Source organism: Parasteatoda tepidariorum, chromosome 3 (genome assembly GCF_982258835.1).
Source record: "Parasteatoda tepidariorum strain Cologne lab strain chromosome 3, Ptep-v5.0, whole genome shotgun sequence".
Lineage (NCBI taxonomy): Eukaryota > Metazoa > Arthropoda > Arachnida > Araneae > Theridiidae > Parasteatoda > Parasteatoda tepidariorum.
The window spans coordinates 49,365,663-49,386,710 of NC_141757.1; the positions used below are offsets into that span (position 1 = coordinate 49,365,663).

At 27.0% G+C, this 21,048-nt stretch overlaps 1 protein-coding gene across 2 annotated transcripts in view; it reads left to right on the forward strand.

Annotated features, from left to right (window-relative positions):
* The window catches only part of LOC107436142 (protein turtle homolog B), a 415,136-nt gene that overhangs the window by 285,394 nt on the left and 108,694 nt on the right, over positions 1-21,048 (forward strand). For both annotated transcript variants that reach the window (XM_071179194.2, XM_071179196.2), the window contains exon 2: positions 18,597-18,935. In XM_071179194.2, the coding sequence (XP_071035295.2) occupies positions 18,597-18,935 (339 nt within the window). The remainder of the gene's footprint in view (positions 1-18,596; positions 18,936-21,048) is intronic.

The window sequence follows — 21,048 nt, forward strand, 5'->3', positions numbered from 1 at the left end:
CCTTTTCAAGCGGCATGCCCACAGATGACTAAGTGGTTAAAGTAATAGAAACGGCTCTTTTCCTACTACTTAGTTTATAACCGCTCCCCTGGAAACACATGAAAGGAAGAAAACCTTATTCCATCTAGAGCGTTCTTCTCAAAATTTACATTTGAAGGAAGATTTGAAGGAAGCTAAATCTCTACACAGAGGAATGACGGATTATATATTATTGTGTGAGAAGAGAAAGAGAATCAAATGAAGCGAAGCGATTCCCAGTGCATTGATAAAAGTCCTTTAAAAGGCTTAGTGTCCTGGTTTTCTATTCCTTCGTCTTCAATGCAAATGATTCTTCTTTTCAAGCATCATGAGCACTTAGTTTTAATGCCGTTAATGGTTGCGCATAATCATTTAAGTAAGGGAAGTGTGGAGAGAAACTAAGTTTATTTTGAATTCTTCTCATCAGTAAGTAGAGGGTAGTGGAGGGTTCCGCTCCAAGGTGGAAGCTCGGAGTAATGGTTGTAACAGTTGTGTAATGCCTAATGATAAGATAGCTAAGATTTTAAGTTTCGAAAACGACTTTATTCTCTAAATGGAATTGAGTTATTTAGTTATGATTTTTATCTCAAAATCTTGTATAATTAAATTAGTTTATAAACTGGTTAAAAGTTTTGCATTTTGGTTTACCATACTTGGATTTTTAAGAATATGAATCTTAGATATTAATTTTTTACTTTGTGTAAATCGAAAAAAAAAACAGACAAAACTGTTTATAGCCGATACTATATCAAAAGGACTATCAGAAATTATAATTTCACACATATGCTTTAAGAGTAAGAAAAAAAAATCATTTTAATAGTATTAAGATATTTAAGGCACAGATACATAGATACAATTATATCTATGACATAGATACATAGATACAATTATATCTATGTCATAGACAGGCATAGACAAATAGATACATAAATTTGAATGATTATTTTCACGAGTCTTATGTATGATAAAACCGAGAAATTATCCTAATAATTAACATTAATTGATGTTAACATTCACTTTCATTTTCTTAGTTCAAAATAAGATTTAAAAGTTATGCGTGAATTTAAAAAATATTAATTAAGTTTTTAAACCTACAAATTCTTCTTAATATGTGATAGTGAATATGCGTAAAAAATAGCTATTAAATACTTCGATTGGATAAAATTTATAACAAAAGAATAATATAACAAAAGAATAAATATGGAAAAAATAATTTTTTTCGCACTTTAATAAGAAATTTGAAATGCATTTTGTTTCCAAGAAATATTATTGTTATTTTTTTGAAAAAAAACTTGAATATATCTCCACGCGATTATAATAAAGCATAATTTTTATAATGATTTTGGACATTCGGCCTACCACTCAACAATTACGTTCTCCTATATGCATTGTTGCTGCAGCCATTGCTAAGTAAATATGAGAAAATAAAATTCTGGAATAACTATCCATACTTCATTAACTTTCTCTCGTGGTATAAAAGTAATGCTTTGTAGTATTTACGGGCATTATAAAACACAAATCCCGAGCTTTAAAAGCGATCTCTAAAAATTTTTATTATACTGACTTCTCTTGTGTGAAATTTACACTAAGCACCGCAGAGTGTTATAATAATATTTTCCTAATTTTTTTCCCTTCATATTTTGGTGTAACATAACTTTCCCAATCTTTATTTACTTTATCAATTAGGGTCTTTTAATTTAAAATTAGACAATATATGTATATCTAATAATACCAATACAGTTTCCGTTTTACGTAAAATATTTTTAACTGAGGTTTCAGTTTTGATTTATTAAATGATAATTCTTCGCTTGATAAGGATTACTTTTTTTTTAAATTTCAGAAATCTATTATGATAGAAATAAGAAATAGGATAAAATAAAAGTAGATTTGGTTAACTAATTTTACGTCTATAATTTATGTATACCCTGATAATTTTTCAAGTCGATGGCAGATTGTACTAAAGATAATTCCTCCATAGAGCTGCATGAATTTCACAGTATATGTTTATTTTAATATTTTACGGAACATCTTGTATTAAATATTTTAGCAACGAATGTTTAATTCATTGAATTTCTTTAAAGAAAAGCAAAACTTACTTCAGTTATTTTTCTTATTTTTAAAATTTTGTCAATCAAATTAATTAGGATTATTACAAAATTTCTATTAATAAATATTCGTAAAAATTCTGGAAGTGGTGTTCATATTTGAATTCCAACTACTAGAATTGCTTTAAAGTAATTAGCACATAATGTTAAATTCCAATTATTGCATTTATATTTGAATTTGATATACTAGACTTGGTTTTAAGTCATTAGACGCAATGTTCAATTCAAGTAGTACATTTTTATTTGACTTCCAACTATAGACTAAGTTTCATGAAAATAAGGAATAAAATTATAATTAAAAGTACACTTATAACAATGCATATAAAAGTTTGTATTGTACTAACAATTCAAAATTCACTATATGTCGATAATTTCGCAATAGGACGACAAAGTCACAATAATAATTTCAAATATATAGTGTTTCCTTGGTTTTTTTTTACTTTTAAATAATAAAAAAAAAAAAGAAATCACTATATATTTGAAACTTTTTCCAAAACTGTAGATGACAACAAAAAATTATAGGAAACCTTCCTTTGTTTATTTTATTTATGAGCTTGACAAAACAAAAGAAACTGAGTTTACTTTAATTCTTATAACATTGCACTTAAAACTCCAATTCAATGTTAAGAAAAACAACGATTCTTTTAAAAGCGCAAGTATATCTGCTTCTTTAAAGGATAAATGTCTAAAAGCAATACGTAAAAAAAAGGACGATGTGAAAAACACAAAAAATATTCCATTAGCAGCTTTTAAAATTTCGCAAAAAGAAAGAGAAAACGTGTCTCCTTTTGGTGAAAACGGATTAAGTAAAAAATCATTTGTTTGATCAAAAGAAGAAGTAACATTCGCTGAATTTTTCTGAATTTTACCGCCGTTGACATGAAGCATTTTCTCGAGTCTTAGCTTTTATTTGGTTTATATGATTGATTGCACTGTTTCGTTTAATAACCTTTGTACTACAGAGAATAGGTTATGCTTCTGAACACTTTCTACTTTTTATTTTTGCAACGTTGATTTAGAGTTGTAAAATGGTATGAAGTGAACGATTACTTACAAAATAAAGTAAGAAAGAATTTTTATATTAATTTCATCTATTATCTTTAATATGATGTTGAATAATGGTATATAATCTTTAATGATATATTATATATATATATATATATATATATATATATATATATATATATATATATATATATATATAATATATCATTAAAGATTATATACCATTATTCAACATCATATTAAAGATAATAGATGAAATTAATATTTTTATGCATGGTGAATTTATTAAAAATACCTATGAAATCATGCCATTGCTATGTTTCTTGACTACATTATTTGTTAAATATAAAAACAAAACAAGTGATTTTTGAATATTTTTAATAAATGATTTCTTTTTGCACTATGCACTAACTCATTGAAAATATTTAAATACAAATTTTAGGCCTTGAAAATGATCCAGATTACTGAGTACTTTGTTTCAAATTTTTACTTTTAATTTGTAACTTACTTTCCAATCTGCTGTCCAGGTACTTATACAAAGAAAAAAAAAGAAAAAAAGAACTTAATTACTTAGTTGCGTTTAGCTTTTATATTTTTCCGTGTATAACTAGACTATTGAAAAATTTTTCCGTGCATAACTTTTGTTTTATTGATTTCATGCATATTTATCGCTTATGTGCCTTGGAAACACTTTACTTGGAAAATTACAATCTATATTATTTACATAGTTTTAATTTTAAGTTTTGCCTTCAGGGCTTAAAATAATATAATTTTATCATTGCTTAAAATAAACTCAGTGATTTATTCTTAGCGAAAAGGGAAACATTTGTAAAAGTTATAAAACTAAATAACTACAGTCAAACTAATTATTAAATTTCTTTTTTAATACTATGCATAACAGGTAGTTTAGCAAAATGATAAAAATAATACTTTTATTAAAATGTATTAAACTGCGTAAATAATAAAACAAATATTTGATAGTTCTTTCTGAGTTATTCAGTATATTGTTATAAAATTTTTTTCTTAATTATCTTAGCTCAATGCATGTATTATTCACTTGTGACGAAACCAAGTGATAAAAAGGTATTTAATTTGATTCCATTTTCAGAGTCCTGTTTTCTATTTTTGAAGAATTTTTGAAATTTGATTAAATTTCTTAATTTTTCTACACATGCGTTCGAAATTACCAAAAAGCCAGTTTTCATAGAATGGGTGCAACATTGACGACTTTTTAAAAGGTAAAGATAACCCTCTATTAGGCATCAATTTTAAAATTTCATTTCAAAATTTTAAGACAAAAATGCTAGTTTGAAACCAAATGCTCCATTTTTGAATCATTGGTGCTTCAACATTTCGAGAATTGTGATTTCTTAAGTAATGTTGTGTGCTTTTCTCCCAATTGCTATGCTGACAGTTATTAAAATAATGATAATATTGAAGTGGAAAAAAGGAATTGAACTATTGCAGTTTCGACTTCGTTTGATCATGAAAACCAGTGAAAAACAGAAATTTGCTGAGAACTGACAACAGAGTGATACTGATAAAGGATATTGCATTACTTAGAAAATACTATGCACAAATTCATACTCCGTACCTTTAATTTTTGCTGAAATTTTAATTATTAATGAAAATTTTTTATACGAAGAGGATGGTTCTTAAAAGATATTAAACTTTTTTTTTGTTGCTGGCCCATGATTGAGTTGAATTTTATGATAAAAGGAATTTTTCGATGTGTTCTGTAGAATTATATTAAATAGAATCTTGCTATTCATAGTTCTTCCTTTCCAATTTATTTTTAAATTTATATTATTTTGAAAATACGATTTTTTACCACATGTATTAAACGAAGTGTGCCCTTTTATTCCTTTTTTTAATTTTTATTTACGAATTCTGCTTGCTCCTAACATAATTTTTGGGAGATACCTAACAATACAAGATACAATGACCTTTTTAAAACTCGTCCTGATTCGAAATTGAATGAAAATAATTGGCAAATAATGCTTGAAAATAAGAAACCTAATTTTGATTAAAAAAAATTTTTTAAAATAATTTTGGCGAAACATAGGGACGTATGCTTTCAAAAAAGACAGATATGAAAATAATTTAGTTGGTTAACTTAGCAGTCAATATTTTAATCCAGCCAAGTTAGAGATTGAAATAAAATGTAAAGACTTGAAATAAATAATATTTTTTTAAGACGTCGAAAAAATAGTGACACAGAGAAAATTAAAATGGTCAAAACTACCAGACTATGGTAAAAGTTACAGTGTTTCTAGCTCGATGGGAACACTTAGAGGCTCAATAATTTTTTACCGAATTACTTTGATAATGATTTTAGAAAAATTAACAGTGAAATTTGGTTTTATAGTATACGATAAAATCTGGTAATGTAGTAAAATTGGGTTACTCTATCATTTTACCTTAAGCCTGGCACAAAAACCATTTATTTGGTCAAATTTACATTTCAGTTCTGTAATTTTTACTAAATGTGTGGTAATGAGAATATAATTTTGTAAACCAGAATTTCTGAAAAACCATTGCAACATGAATGGAAAAATTTACCAAATGAATGGTTAAAATGCCTTGCATATTTTGATTTCGTAAAACAAACTTAATTTTGTTTCAGAAGAAATTTAATTATCATATAGTACGGCAATTTTATCAGAATACGGTAATTTTTTCCAGATTTTTCTTTCTAGGTGAATAGGTTCTTTTATCGGTGTTCATTTCTATTTATTATATTTATAAATTTTATGTTTGACTTTCCATCATGTATCTGAATATGGAAAAAATGCACATAAAGCAACCTAGAAATATCTAACGTAGATAAAGATAAACAATCGTAAGTAATTTTGAGCAAAAGTTTACTCAGTACTTACCATGAAGAACCTCGAGTCATTTTTAAAGTACCCGGAAAGTTTCTTACTAAGATTTATGCTTGTTAATGAAGTTTGCAAAAAGTAATAAAGTTGCTTTACAGGAATATTTATTACTTTTTTCTCCTTTACAAGTGTTTAATTCTGTTAACTAAAATGATTAAGCAAAAGTAGCATGTAAATTATTGTACTAACAGTTGATCATAGAGACTATTTTATTTTTAAGAATTACTTAGGAACTACTCATATAAATAATTTAACGATTATTGTTCCTTTGTTATCTTCTAAAAATAGTTGGATATAACAACTAGTTCTAATGTACACGTACTACAACACAACATATTATTATTTCTTGAAATGTTTTTTTTTCAATATTTTTGTGCTTGAATCATTCAATGATAAGCATTTTCTGTACTTAGTTCGTTAAACTTTCGTAAATCAAAAATCTTTCTTGAATTATTCGTTAAAAATTGCTTTTTTATATAAATATATGACTTTTATTGTTAAAATATATTTAATTAACATTTCGAACCACATATCTTTGTTTAGTGTTTTGTAATAATATTTTAGCTGGAAAAATTTCTTAGAAAATAGGTTTATGTTTGCTGAAAGTAATATGGTTATCAATTACATTCCTTATATTTAAAAGTTTATTTATAACTAGTGATATTAAAGCTTCAAGGTCTCAGATATTTTTGCAATATTTTAAAAAATAGTTTAGTTTTTATTAATGAAGTGCAGTCTGCCAGCAAAACAATAAAGCATACGGTATATAAAAGAGGAAAAAAATCTTATACTCTATTGTTGACACTCCTTGGCGTCGTTTTGAACAAAAGAAATGCGCCATTAATTTTCTCAAAGAATAACAGCTATTCCAGATATGTCTTTAGTAATATATCATTGTTAGTGATATATTGGTCTGATGTTTCAGGAGCCTGTTTGGTAGATTCTATTATGATTATTCCTAAGCAATTTCTCTTCAAAGTTAATGATAATAAGACTTCAAGTCAGAAACATTGAAATGAAATTTGTTTTTGTTTTTATTCATTTGTATTATAAAATTATTGAAGAGTTTTGAATTGAAAAGAGCTGAAAATTATTAATTTGTCTTACTCTCATGATGAAAACATTTTTTCCTCTAAAAGGAGCTAATGAAAAATTTTACTGCCTTCATTTTCTATAGGAACAGTTTAGATTACTTTTTTAACTAAATGTGTAACTATTTGTAATATCTATTAACTATTTGTTTAAAATAAGACATTAACGAAATTGTAAGTTTAAAAAGTAGTAGAATTTATAGTAAAAAGTGTATTAATACGATTCTTCTGCCTTACGAGCAATACACTAAAAATGCGTTTGTTTAACGATTGATAGTTGAACCAATTTTGAATGAAATTTTTAAATTATACATGTACATTAGACACATTTTCTTTGAAAACACGATAGCAATTTTGAAAATTTTTCTAAGACTTCAGCTTTATTCAAATTTATGCATATATGCTTACTTATGAAATTCAATTTTATATTTATGAAATAGAAAATTGGAATAAAAAAGCAAGAATTCCCAAATTTACATTTCCATTTAACAAATTAACAATTAATTGATACTATGAATGATATAACTTGAACCATAATATCGCGTAAATTCGTGATAACCATGTTGCTAAGCGTACTATAGACAGAATTAGCGTAATTTTAAACTTAAATGCATGATACAGTGTTTTAACTTCGTATGGAATATGGTTTTTTAACACTTTGTTAAGTTAATAGAAAGTTTGTACCAGATTTTGTTCCAGGTAGTAATAATACGGTTCGAAGTTGACCCGGTTTTCATGAGAGTGTACTTATAAATAATGCTTACCTAAAACAGTACTTTGTAAATTTAATATCAAACACAATTATATCTTGTGAATAAATCGTAGTGTACAGCTGCGTTTTGGAGAAAGAAAATCGCCAAACTGTTAAAAATTTCAGATTGAATTATGATAAAAGTATTTTTTAGCTTAAAATCCATATTTAACGTAAAATTTCATGGAACAAAAAACTGTTATACTATACTTTTCACAGTAAGATTTGGTGCGAAATTACCGAATCACTCTAATTAAATAAATATTACTGTAAGAATTGCGGTATAAAATTTTACGGTAAAAATTTATTTTACTGCACTCAGATTTCCACTATTTTATGACGTAATTTGTTCCGCAAATTTTTGAAATGAATAAATAAATGGAATTGCATTGTTCGAGAGAATTAATTTAATAGAAAATTTTCCCGAATGCAACAAATATTTTCGCTACTGTATTATTTCTATTTCAGCTTTAAAGGGAAATTTATTATTTATTGCACATTTAAAAACGCGCCAAAATAAATAAGTCGATTCTTTCTTGGCTTCATCGCATAGGCAAAAGCTAAAACAAGGAAACAAATCATCAAGTTTTCTAGGTCAAGTCATCATTGAGATGTGGCGCTGGTAGGGGATTTTGGCTGCCTAGTGTTGCTGCTGTCACGCAGCTTTATGAGCGGCAAGATCGAGGAGTGGCTGAAGTAACTATTTTCTACCCTCACATTTTGATGGATGATCAAGAAGCCTTTTCATGATTATTAAATTCGTTCCTCGTCTTATTAGATTATTAGTAAATGCCCCGTGACTTATTCTCACTCATCTAAAATGTTTTAAATCAAGATGATAAATTTTAAACAAAGAGTTTATGAAACTTTCATAAAATACTGAATGTAGCAAGCTCCCCTTACAAAAATTGAAAGTATTTATTAGATTTTATTTGTGGTAATTTTGAGGTGTTTGGGTTGATCAGAAGTTTATTTAAAGTTCATTTCAATTAGTAAATGCCCCGTGACTTATTCTCACTCATCTAAAATGTTTTAAATCAAGATGATAAATTTTAAACAAAGAGTTTATGAAACTTTCATAAAATACTGAATGTAGCAGGCTTCCCTTACAAAAACTGAAAGTATTTATTAGATTTTATTTGTGGTAATTTTGAGGTGTTAGGGTTAAACAGAAGTTTATTTAAAGTTCATATCAATTAGTAAATGCCCCGTGACTTATTCTCACTCATCTAAAATGTTTTAAATCAAGATGATAAATTTAAAACAAAGAGTTTTTGAAACTTTCATAAAATACTGAATGTAGCAGGCTTCCCTTACAAAAATTGAAAGTATTTATTAGGTTTTATTTGTGGTAGTTTTGAGATGCTAAGGTAGATCAGAAGTTTATTTAAAGTTCATTTCAATTAGTAAATGCCCCGTGACTTATTCTCACTCATCTAAAATTTTTTAAATCAAGATGATAAATTTTAAACAATGAAACTTTCACAAAATAAAATTTTTTGAAACTTTCATAAAATACTGAATGTAGAAGGCTTCCCTTACAAAAATTGAAAGTATTTATTAGGTTTTATTTGTGGTAGTTTTAAGGTGTTAAGGTTGATCAGAACTTTATTTAAAGTTCATTTCAAATGCAACTTTAAAAAATAAGCTTCCCGAGATTTAAAATCAGAGTGTATGAAGTTGTTTTATTTACACTTAAGGTTTTTTTGAGGTTGATAGAAATCTCGAGCAACCAGTTTAGAGTTGTTGTTTTTAAGTTGTGCATATTTTTTTTTTGACCTTCAACCAAATAAATGTATTTGATATGAGAATAATTTCGCCAGATGTCACTTAAAATTATTACTGAGTTATATATAAAGTTTATTTTATGAGGTGTAAATTAGGTTGAAATTAGGGTTTATTGATGAGGATATTTTTGGTGCAAAACATAAGCTCATTTTCCACCCCAAGCTTTTTTTAATACTTATCAACCTCAAAGCAACCACAAAAGTACCTTATTTTTTGTAAGGGTTTTTTCTGTGCTTTCTATGAATTTCTAAAGCCCCTACAAATGGTTAGTTTAAGGTCATTGATATTTATTTTTAAATCCCTTACTACTAATAAATAAATACATGATAATAATTAATCATTTTATAGTAAAGAAAATCTTTAAAAATCATCAAAAATTTATCGTGAATCAATAAAATATGTTTATGTTACGTATTGTAAGTTTGTAATTATCATATCAGAAATATACATTTGTGTAAATGCTAATCGAACAACGATTAAGATTGCTACAAAAAAAATGTGAGTTGGCGGACAAGTTATCTTAAAACTTTAATATTCATCATAAAAATGCCCTTGAAAATATATATAAAGAATATAGAAGTCATCAGTAAATTAAAAAATAAGGTTTATAATTTATGATTTCTTTATAAATGCATCACAATTTCATGAAGCCAAGTGTAAAACTTCCTCCCAAAAGTTTTGTTTGTCACATGAAAAAAAACTAATTTTTTAAGTCTCAAAAAAAATCTGTGAAATTTTTAATGATGTTAAAACAGGCAATTATTGTCATTATTTTTATCTAAATATTAATTTAGTTAAATAAATGCAAACCTAGCTAATAATAAAGCAAAATAATTACATGTAGTTTTTAGCCATATTTTTACACCTTTTTGCTAACCTTAGAGAAAAACTTGTATAAAATAAACAATCATTGTTGCACTGCTTTTTTAAAGCAAATTAAAGTTCTATGTAGGTATTTGAATTAGAAAAAGTATAATAAGGTATTGCTTTAATCTCGAAATATTTGATTCCTATCCAACTGGGCAAAAGTGAAATTAACTTCCATATGAAAAAAAAGATAATAATAAATCGTCAATTTCGAAACCTTACTTCGTTCATGAATTCTCCCCCCCCCCTCAAAAAATCAATTTGCTTTCAAAAATGCATTAATACTTTTCAATTCAGATTTAAAGAAAAAAAAATTTCAATTCATGCATAAAAATGTCTATACATTGAGCCACGTAAGACCTTAAAATCAGCCTAGTGAAAAGCTGCACTCCATAGAAATTACTCTTCCTTAAGTGATGAACTAATAACTTTGCAAGAGGTTCGATTCGAACAAGAGAGAGCAAAAAGCGTGCCCCGTGCACTTCCGGATTGAGAGAACTTTCGATCACTTCTCTAGGTTTGAAACTAATATAACGAAAAAGCCACAACTAACCACCAAAGAATGGAACAGCAGCTGTTCAGTTCTTTTGACGGAGAACAAAGCACCTTATCAGGACCAGCACCACCCCTACTATTTCCTCCCCCCTCTGAAACCACTTCAATGTTCCATCTTTTTCCACTCGACGGAAAAAGAAATGTGGACAGATAATATAAAAGAAGAAGAGAGAAATAAAAAGAAGGAATAAAATGGCGAAGTATGAAATGAGCGAAGAGAAAAATAGAGAGGAAGAGTTTCAATTCTCCCAACGTAGATACGTCACGAAGTTCCTATATAGAGAGTAAGGAGGATACTAGTTTGGAACAAATCTGGAAAAGATGAATGTCCGGCGTTTGGCTGTCATGGCCTCTCCCACTTTACCCCTCTTTTAGAAGCCAACCTGTTTTCGGAGTGAATCTTCTGATAAAGGCAAAGACAGCCTTGCATATATCAAGTACCATTGATTAATATGTTTTGTAACACCGTCATGCACTTGTGATGCAGAAAAATAACTTATAGCGAAACGGACGTATTGTTATGATAGTGCCATTGATGGAGTATTTATAGGAATTGGTAAATTGTCAAGATAGAAACAAAAACTGCTGCCGTTATGTTAAGCTTTCAATTAATAGTTTTTATTGCAGAATCGTGTAATGTTTCATTTTTATTTACAATCAATGCTCTTGATTTTTACCATTACAAATTATTAAAAAGATGAATTATTCTTTTGATATTGTTTAAACTTGTACTACTATGAAATTAAAATTCCTAAAATAATTGAACATCTTAATTAAAACACTTTTGAAGAAAATAACATACAGTAATATGTTTCTGTTTCTAATGCAATGTTTCATAATAATTGAAACAAAATGTCTGAGATCTCACTTTATAAATAATTATCATCATAATAACATTAAAGTGTGTTTAAAGTAACTTTATAACTTATATATTTTTGCTTCTAGCTGTAAATTAATTTGTTTAATTACCATTAAATATATAAGAGAATAATATTATAACTTCTGATAAAGGAAATGACCGTCGTGCTAAACTATGGGCGAGTTCTGCAATTAAATATTTTATGTAACACAAAGTCTGGTTAATTTGAGTAAAAACGTATTTCATCTTAAGCGACTAAACATTTCTTGCTTATAAATTGGAGTTTTTAAAATTTAGTAACACATGTGAATGATATATCTCAAATGTACTATTTGGGATGGTTTCGAATCCTCGTGAAGTAAACGTCTATAATTGTTGGTTCAACAATTATAGACGTTCGCAACTTCACGTACCTTTGCAGCTTCACGTACCTGCTGCTTCACGTCCCTTTCCAGTCTCCATATTATACTTCATTTTATAGCTGGTGTTTAATAACCCATCCATACCACCAACAGCCATACCATGGCAAAAATATCGGTTCTTGTCTGATAGCCGATGTCAAGCAATATTAGGCATCAGGATCAAGAATACTTAGGAAGGCATTCACCTGGGTACACGCGTACACGTGTGCCATTCGCACTTTTTCAGCTATTCTTATGCGACAAAAAACTATCCATATAACTTGTAATTTTGTTCGAAACTTCCTATTTATGAAATTAAAAAAAATCCTAGATCAAGCATTGGAAGAAACTAGTCTTTAGGAAAGACTTTTTAAATCAAATTTACCAATAATCATGAGTATGTTTTGCTTAAATCACCCCACAGTGCAGACAGTTAGAATGAATGTAAGACAATTTTAACTTATATGTTCCGCCTTTCACTGATGATAATATAAGTCATCTCACTGTCGTTGGGATACGAACCAGAATCACCTCAGCTGAAATCAAGTATTCTATCCTCTGAGTATTCCTACTCCTGTTTACTATATTGATGCAATATCAGTATTTTAATATACCTATAAATTGTTTAAGGGTCGAAATATAGGAGAAATAAACAGTGCCTGCATACACACAAACAACGGAGGTTAAATTAGTGTATCTCTTCTCAATAACTGTAATTTCTGGTAAAAGATCCCTCACCATTCTGATTCTATTTTGAAAATGCCTTCTTTTGCATCATGTTCAAATATTTGAAATGAATCTACTAACACAGGGATTCTCAACCTGTGGGGAGCACCCCCAATAAGGGAGCGCGAGCATATCCAAGAGCAAATAATATTTAAAAAAAATCGATTAACTGACTGATAGGAAAGCATACATACAAAACAGAATACATTCCGACATATTATGTAATAATTAACTTATTAAATTAAAACAACTTACTAAATCAAAATTTACTTAATCAAAACTTACTAAATTAAAAACAAATTAAATAATTATTAGTGACTTCCTTGGAACTGTATTGCAGGGTAAAGTTTGTCAAAGGAAGGCTTAATATTTGAAATAGATACTCTCAGTTCTTTTTCTACATTTAGCTGAGATCTATAGTTTGTCTTCAAAGAAGCCATCGCAGAAAATTAAGTTTCACAAAGGCAGGATGTTGAAAATGGTGGACGCCAATGGTGTTGTCCGACATGGTGGACGCAAGAGCAATAAAGAGGCACCGGATTTTTGATTTCTCAATGCTGAGGATCGGTGTTGCCAAAAATCAATAAATTTCAATATTCTTGGTAATTTGTAAGGTTTAAAATTAAGGTCATAGTGTAGGTTTAGCGGAAAAATACTCAAAATACATTATTATTGTATACATTTTGCTGTATGTGAGGGACGCGATGAAAATTATGATTGAAAATTGAATACTGAAAGGTTGATAAACGCTGTACTAGCAAAAAAATAAATATATACTATACGTTAGTACCTATACACACTCAAACTGCATTATAATATAATAAGATTTGCCATGAAAAATACACCAATTGATTATAAGAATATATTAAATTGTTTCCATGGATATTAAACTTAACTTTAAAATAAATGAGAATGAAATTGCATCAAAAACTAAAAATATTAAGCCTATGTTTTGAAAAAAAATTAATGACATTTTTTTAATATCTTATTTAGTTTTATGGAATGAAACATAAATTATCATTAATAATCGCTTGTTTTACTAGGATATCCTTCCTTTTAATCATAAACTAAAAATATTTCAGGAAAAATAATTATTTCCATCTTTTGTTTAAAAAAAATGGGAAGATTGATTACTAAAAGTTTTATTAAGAAAGTAATTCGTAGCATGAAAGTACTTTAGGCAGGCGACAATTTTGTTCATACTTAGAAATGAATTTATTATGAGAGTTTATTCTACTTTTCTTTATAAATCCTTAAGCTTTTATTGTGCTTAGTTTGAATATTTTTTGCACAGTCAAGATTAGACTCTATAAGAAATATAAATTGGTTTACGTATAACGTTGTGATTATGTTAATTTTATTTTTATTTACAAAGATTTCCTACATACTATTTTCGATTTGAACAACATTTGTAGTAACATTTAATGCAAATTATGTTTTGTATAAATATTTGGATTTTTAGGGAGATTTGCCTGAACCAGATTTTCAAAATTATCTCTCTTCATTGAAAAATCATAAGCAGCATAGCGCACTATGTATAAAAAAATTCCGGTATAGAGTACCGGCACTTAGGGTGCATCTTTCGTAAAATCCAATTTATCATAAAAAAATGCCGTAGTTTTTACAATAATCTTTATTTAATAAGACTAATTCAGTGATTTTATTGCAATTATTACTATAAAAATAAAAGTAAATGGTAAAAAGTACCAACATCCTTAGTGCCGGTACTTTTTAGTGCCGGTACCGGATACAGAGTTTTTTACAGTGTGGATATTTAACTTCACATTACATTTTGCTTTTCTGCTCAAAAACTATAGTATTTTGAATCTTGAAATTACAAACGTTTGTAGAAAAATTGATGAAGAACGATGAATAAAGCACCTCGAACGTAGTTTCAAATTTAAATTAATATTTGATAAGTAGTTTTATTCATGAGCTTAACACGAGTTTTTTTTTTCGAAATTGCAATTAAGTTATTGAAATTGTAAGGGCTTTTCTTGTAATTCCTTTCTTACTTTAGTATTTTTGCTTTAAATATTGACAATGTATCCGTTGTCTGAGCGAAATTATATTAATACGATATATTAACTTATAATAAGAAGAATAAAAAATATTAACTTTTGAGAAATAAAAGACAATGTTTAATAAGGGGCATTTACGGGGGTGAGTGAGATGAGCGAACAAGGGGTGGGGCCTCTTAGTTTCGCGAAAACTCGCCAATAAACTATTCCAGCTCTATTATCAAAAGTCTTCGTATGTTATTGATTTAAAAATAATTATTTTATTGTATTCAATGATTTCTAAGCCCCAATACCATTCTTTACGGCATCAAAATCTAGTTTAAAACTCCTAACAAGAATGCTTATTGCCTAATCTTAATAAGACTGCAGACCAAACAGGCAAAAACGGATGACAAATCCTAATTTTTTCTTCGTAAGAATATATTCGAAGCATGCAGTAAAAAAACAATTCTCCTCATAGCATTAAAATACCAATTAAGTTAAATTCTTAAATGTAAATATCAAACATTAAATGTTTAAATTTTTCGTTGCCATGGAGATCAGAATACGTTTCTTAATTTTTGATATTTAAGCTTTACTGATACGTAAAGATTTAGTTTGTTATTTGCTAGGTTATTATCTTTACTAGGATTAATAGAGTTGAAATGTTTCATCAGACCAAATTTATAAATTTAACAAGCATGTATATGAATGGTTATAATTAAGTACAGGTTTAGAACTTCTAATAAGGAATTTCATCAAACATCGGGTAACCATAGACATGATGAATGTTTGGATGGATGCGTGAAGCATTTGACTCAGACATTCTCAAACTTTCTCGGCATTTTCTTTTTAATAAATTTTAGTTTCTACTTCCTCAAACCAATTTTTCGATTTTTCTATTTAAAAAAATGTACTGAGAAATTAAAAATAGTAGAAAATATGACACATTATTTAAAAGAAAAGTTTTTACTTTAATATTTTGCTCCAAATAATTTTATGAGCATTCAATGAGATCAGCGTTTATTAGTTCAACTAGAAAATGAAGTAATTTCTAAATATAAAAGTAATATCAAATAAAAAAAATAAAATAAAAACTTTTATATTAGACTAAAGAAAGTAAAAAACTTTTTGCTTTCTAGTATTTCGTTTAAAGCATTTCCTCAAAGAGCTCAACTCAATATTCGCTTCACTTAAGAACTTAATATCATTTATTGTATGTACATCTCATAACAATATGACATTTGATGAGCTTAAAATGGAAAATATTTTTTATTATAAATATATTATGTGGCGTAGTATTAAAAGTAAAAAACTTTTTTAAAAAGAAAAAGATAACTAGTAACTATTTGAAAAAGAAATAACATGTAACATAAATATGTCTTTCACAAAAATGGAGTTGTTCTTATCAAGTTGGTTACAAATGTAAATCTTAATATGATACAAATTATTTTTAGATTTTTAATTATTTCAAAGTCATTAATTAGAACTAAAATAATTTTAGATACATTGTTGTTGATTTAATATTTATATTTAACTTTTCGCTGTTACTTTTTCTTTAAATTTCAAAAAAAAAAAGAGGAATAATTTTAACCGGTTTTTCATTAATAAATGTTTGAACAACACATTGTAATCCTGTAAAGAGAGTCTTTTAAATTTGGTAGGTATAAGCTCCTAAGCTTAGTTCGCATATTATAATGCGATTACTATAAAGAAGCATTTCAAATGCATAATTAAAGCTCAAAGTATAATAATTTATATAATTATTGCATTTTGAAAAACACGTGAATGTCTTAAATTTACTTAGAATAACTAATTATTTACGGAAAAAGAAATAAACGCATGTGAGAAAAAAAAATTGATTGCATTCAAATTAAAGAATTTGAATTGAAAAAATTGCATACACAAGTGAAAAAAAATTATGCATTTCTGTTTTTTTTAAGTTAATGATTTTCTTTCGCAGTTATAAAACTGTTTAATTGCATATTTATTTTTATCATTTTTGCAAATGTTCAGAAACTTTAGAATTGGAACAGCATAAAATCTGCCCTCAAATTTTTTCTTATATGCACTTTTGTTTTGTTTGTATGAATTTGATATTTCTCGAAATTCACAATGAATTTTCCTCTGAATTAAAAAAAAAAAACGAAATCATTCTCTAATCGGAGACATAGTAACACAAAATTTTAACTGAACGATTAAGTTAACAATGAAATTTATTACTGAATATTTCCAAATATAAATCAAGAATTTTCAGAAAATTTTCGGATATTAAAGTTGGGGATCGGAAAATAATCCGGTCGATTAACTTCGAAAAATTTTAGGAGGACATCACCAAAAGAAATATTTTTCCTTTTGTAGAGCATTAGCGATAATCAGTAAATGTTACGAAATGTATACAAGGCATAAGAATACATAAAATTGAAGTTAAAAACGGAATGCCGAAACATAAAAATTGAAAAAGAAACACATAAAAAAAACTTTTTTTGTGATGAATACTATAATATTTTTATCTTTTAATTCAAAATTCGGAAGGTCCATGCTGCTTTTACCCAAAGTGCAACTGTTATTACACGAGTAGGGGTACATTTTTAAGCATCTTATCTATTTATTTACTTTATATCGGCTTATATAAGTTTTTTTTAAATTTTAGGAAAATTTCCAAATAAAAACTGTTAGAATTTTCTTTCTAAAATTATTGTAAAATAAATGGCAGCAGTCCATCCATCTAATTTACAGTGAATGTTAAGGTAAAAAAAACCTTTTTTACCTGTACCGTTTTATAACCGTTTTCAACCAGTATGGTTAAAAAACCATAAATACAAAATTATTCGGTTTTTCGAACGTTTACAACTATGATGGTTTCAAAATCGTAAAAAAGAAATTTAGTTGAACAATGGAAGTAGTTCAGCAGAGTTATGGTCCTGTCATCTAAGCGCTAATTAGAGTATCGTATTTATATAGAGGGTATAGAGGAAATATTGGGGGAATATAAATACAGAAAAAAATTGTGGCATCAACGCTGGGACTCTAAAACTCTTTTTATTGGATATAAGATCTCGGGTATAGTATGTACACATCTGTAAGGAACTAAGGGGTTTTAGGTTGGTCTAAATATTGTGTTAAAATTCTGGTTGTTTAATCGTATTAGGTAAAATGAATCTTGATGAATCTTATTTGATGGTTAAGTTTAAATATGGTAAAATAACAAGCAAATAAATTGTTATTTAACCATTTTTTCCAAAACATTGTCTAACATTGCACTCTTTGACTCATACACGGTTCGGCTTACATTCGAAAATATACGGTATTAGTAAAATTAGATTAAAATAGAAGTAAATGTGGTTGAGATTAACCTCAGTTAAAAGCCTTAATCCTTAATAAATGGAAACTTGAAATCTTAGTTAACTTGCAAATACATTACATTTATTGATTTGAAATGAGCTAATATTTTTGTTTCAGAATTTCCTTATTATTTTAAATAAATTTTGTATTTTTTCTGTTTCCCTTTGAAATAAAATAACGAACTTATTTCTTTCTCATTTCAGAAAAAATCGAAACTGTAATAGCTGTAGAAGGTGGCAAAGTTGGTTTAACATGTGATATTACTCCACCATCTACCGAAGATGATGTAGCGTTAGTACTTTGGTACAAAGACGAAAGTACAACCCCTCTGTACAGTTTGGACTCTCGAAGAAGAGGGTTATATCAGGCTAAACACGCTCCCGGACAAGAGATCATGGGACGTGCATTTCTAGATATGTCAACAAACCCAACCATTCTGAAGCTTGAGCAACTAAAAGCTGAAGATGAGGGCGAATACAGATGTAGAGTAGATTTTAAAATAGCCAGATCCAGAAATTCACTTGTTATATTAGAAATTATAAGTAAGTTATTATTATAATTTTAACAAACGAGCCAACTTTATTGAACAAAACAAAATAAACGGAACCAAAAATTACACAAAATCATTCATCAAGTAGCAATATCATAAGGACACTAAATATTATTGGAATTTAGAAAAAAAAATTCATAGATTTTAAGTTCCTTTTCTAATCCATCTTTTTCTCTTAAATTTTTTTAAAATTAATTCAGATGATTTTGATACAAAGCAGTTTGAAAAATTTTAGACTCTTAATTTATGAAGTTAATGCAAAACTAAAAGAAATATAATAATAATATTGCCATTCACAATATGACAATAATAGTAATTGGGAAAGGAACAGAGTGGTGTATAAAAGTTATAACAACTTTTATTAACGGAATTAAGTTATTGTAGCTTTAGATAGATGAAGACGAATAATACATTATGTTAAAAAAATAAAATTAAGAGTTAATTTATTATTAGTTCATTAAAACTTTTTTAGATAAAGGTTGTGTTTTTTTAAAAACTTCCTTGTTTGTTGCAAACTTATTTGAACAATTTTGAATAATTAAGTTCTTCAATTTTTTCTCAGGTCTTAAGTGTGGATGAAAAAACAACTTTGACAAAATAAATGGTCAATTTTCAATTAATATTTTTTAACATTATTTTAGTTAACATCACCTTAACATTATTTTACGCAATTCACGCAGTCTTTAAAAAAGTTACATAATTAACTAATTTTCAAATTTAATATTAAGTAGGCAAAAAACGTTTATATTTTATTTATTCATTTATTCATTACACCAAAGTTTTGATTTTATATATTGAAACATTTAATTTGGTATAGCGAATTGTTTAATTCATAATTTTTATTTTACTCTTGATTTGTAGACATTACTGTTCTAATTTATTTACAAATTATTAAATTACTGTTGAAACATTTGAAAAAAAAATTCTATGTTTTATTATGTAAAGTCTCTTAGCAGAATTTCTTTTATTTACTGAAGTTATTTAAAATTAAACATCCTCACATTTTGGCCTAAAGTCAGAAAATTATGGTTATTATAATTATGATTATTTAGAAAATCTTTTAGTTATTATGTAAAGTTATACAATGAGTGTTATTTTTTAAACATTCGAAAAAGTAATCTCTTTAAGTTTGTTATTGTTGCATTTCTTATTATTACATTATTTTCTGTTCTGAGAAAATATTGTTTTTATTATTCCAAATTATTATTTGAATTTGTAATTAATCAACATGCAATTCTATATTTGCTCTGTTAATTTAGTTAATTTTGTTATAATACGGTTCTACTTTCAAAACTTATAATATAACATCCAGAGACAATATTCATTCCAGAGACAATATTCAAATGTGGTATTATTGTATAAATGTGGTAAAAATGGATTTTTATTTATTTACAAAATTTCAATGTATTAGTATAGAACAATTAAAATGAATTCACCATATCTAAAGGGGCCCTGTACTGTCACTACTTAGTTGTACTAAGTTATTTTCAATACCAACTATGATTTTTAAATTCGTCTATAATATTCACCATAATCTATTTGACAAGTTATATTTATTTTTCATAAATAAATTGCATAGTACCATAATAATAATATTTTATTTCAAGATTAAATGCTTAACGTAATATTTTTCAAAAAATAACTGAAAACAAGTATTTCGGTTTTGGGTAAAGAAGAAAAAGAAATCAATTAAAATTTATCAAATGAAATACTCTTCAAATAAAAAAAAATATTCATTGAAAATTACTTTGGTAATAGTTTTGCCTCAGCTTGCTTATTTACAATTTTTACTATTTTTAAACGATAGGTTTATAGGTTTGGACTATTAACTTCAAACCATCAGGTTTACACAATTAGTTTCCTTAATAGTATAAACCTTTTTTTATGCTTTTATTTTCAAAGAAATTTTATTTATCATTTAATATTTGGAAAACATATTTTTCCTTACATAAGAAAACTAAACCTCACGGATTTTATACACAAAACTTGATTTTTTTTTTTATATTAGGTAGTCAAGAAACCTAGATATCATGAAAAATGCTTTAATTAATAAATCATAAAAATGAAGTTTATTCATTTTAATGCTTTTTTTTATTAAAACATAA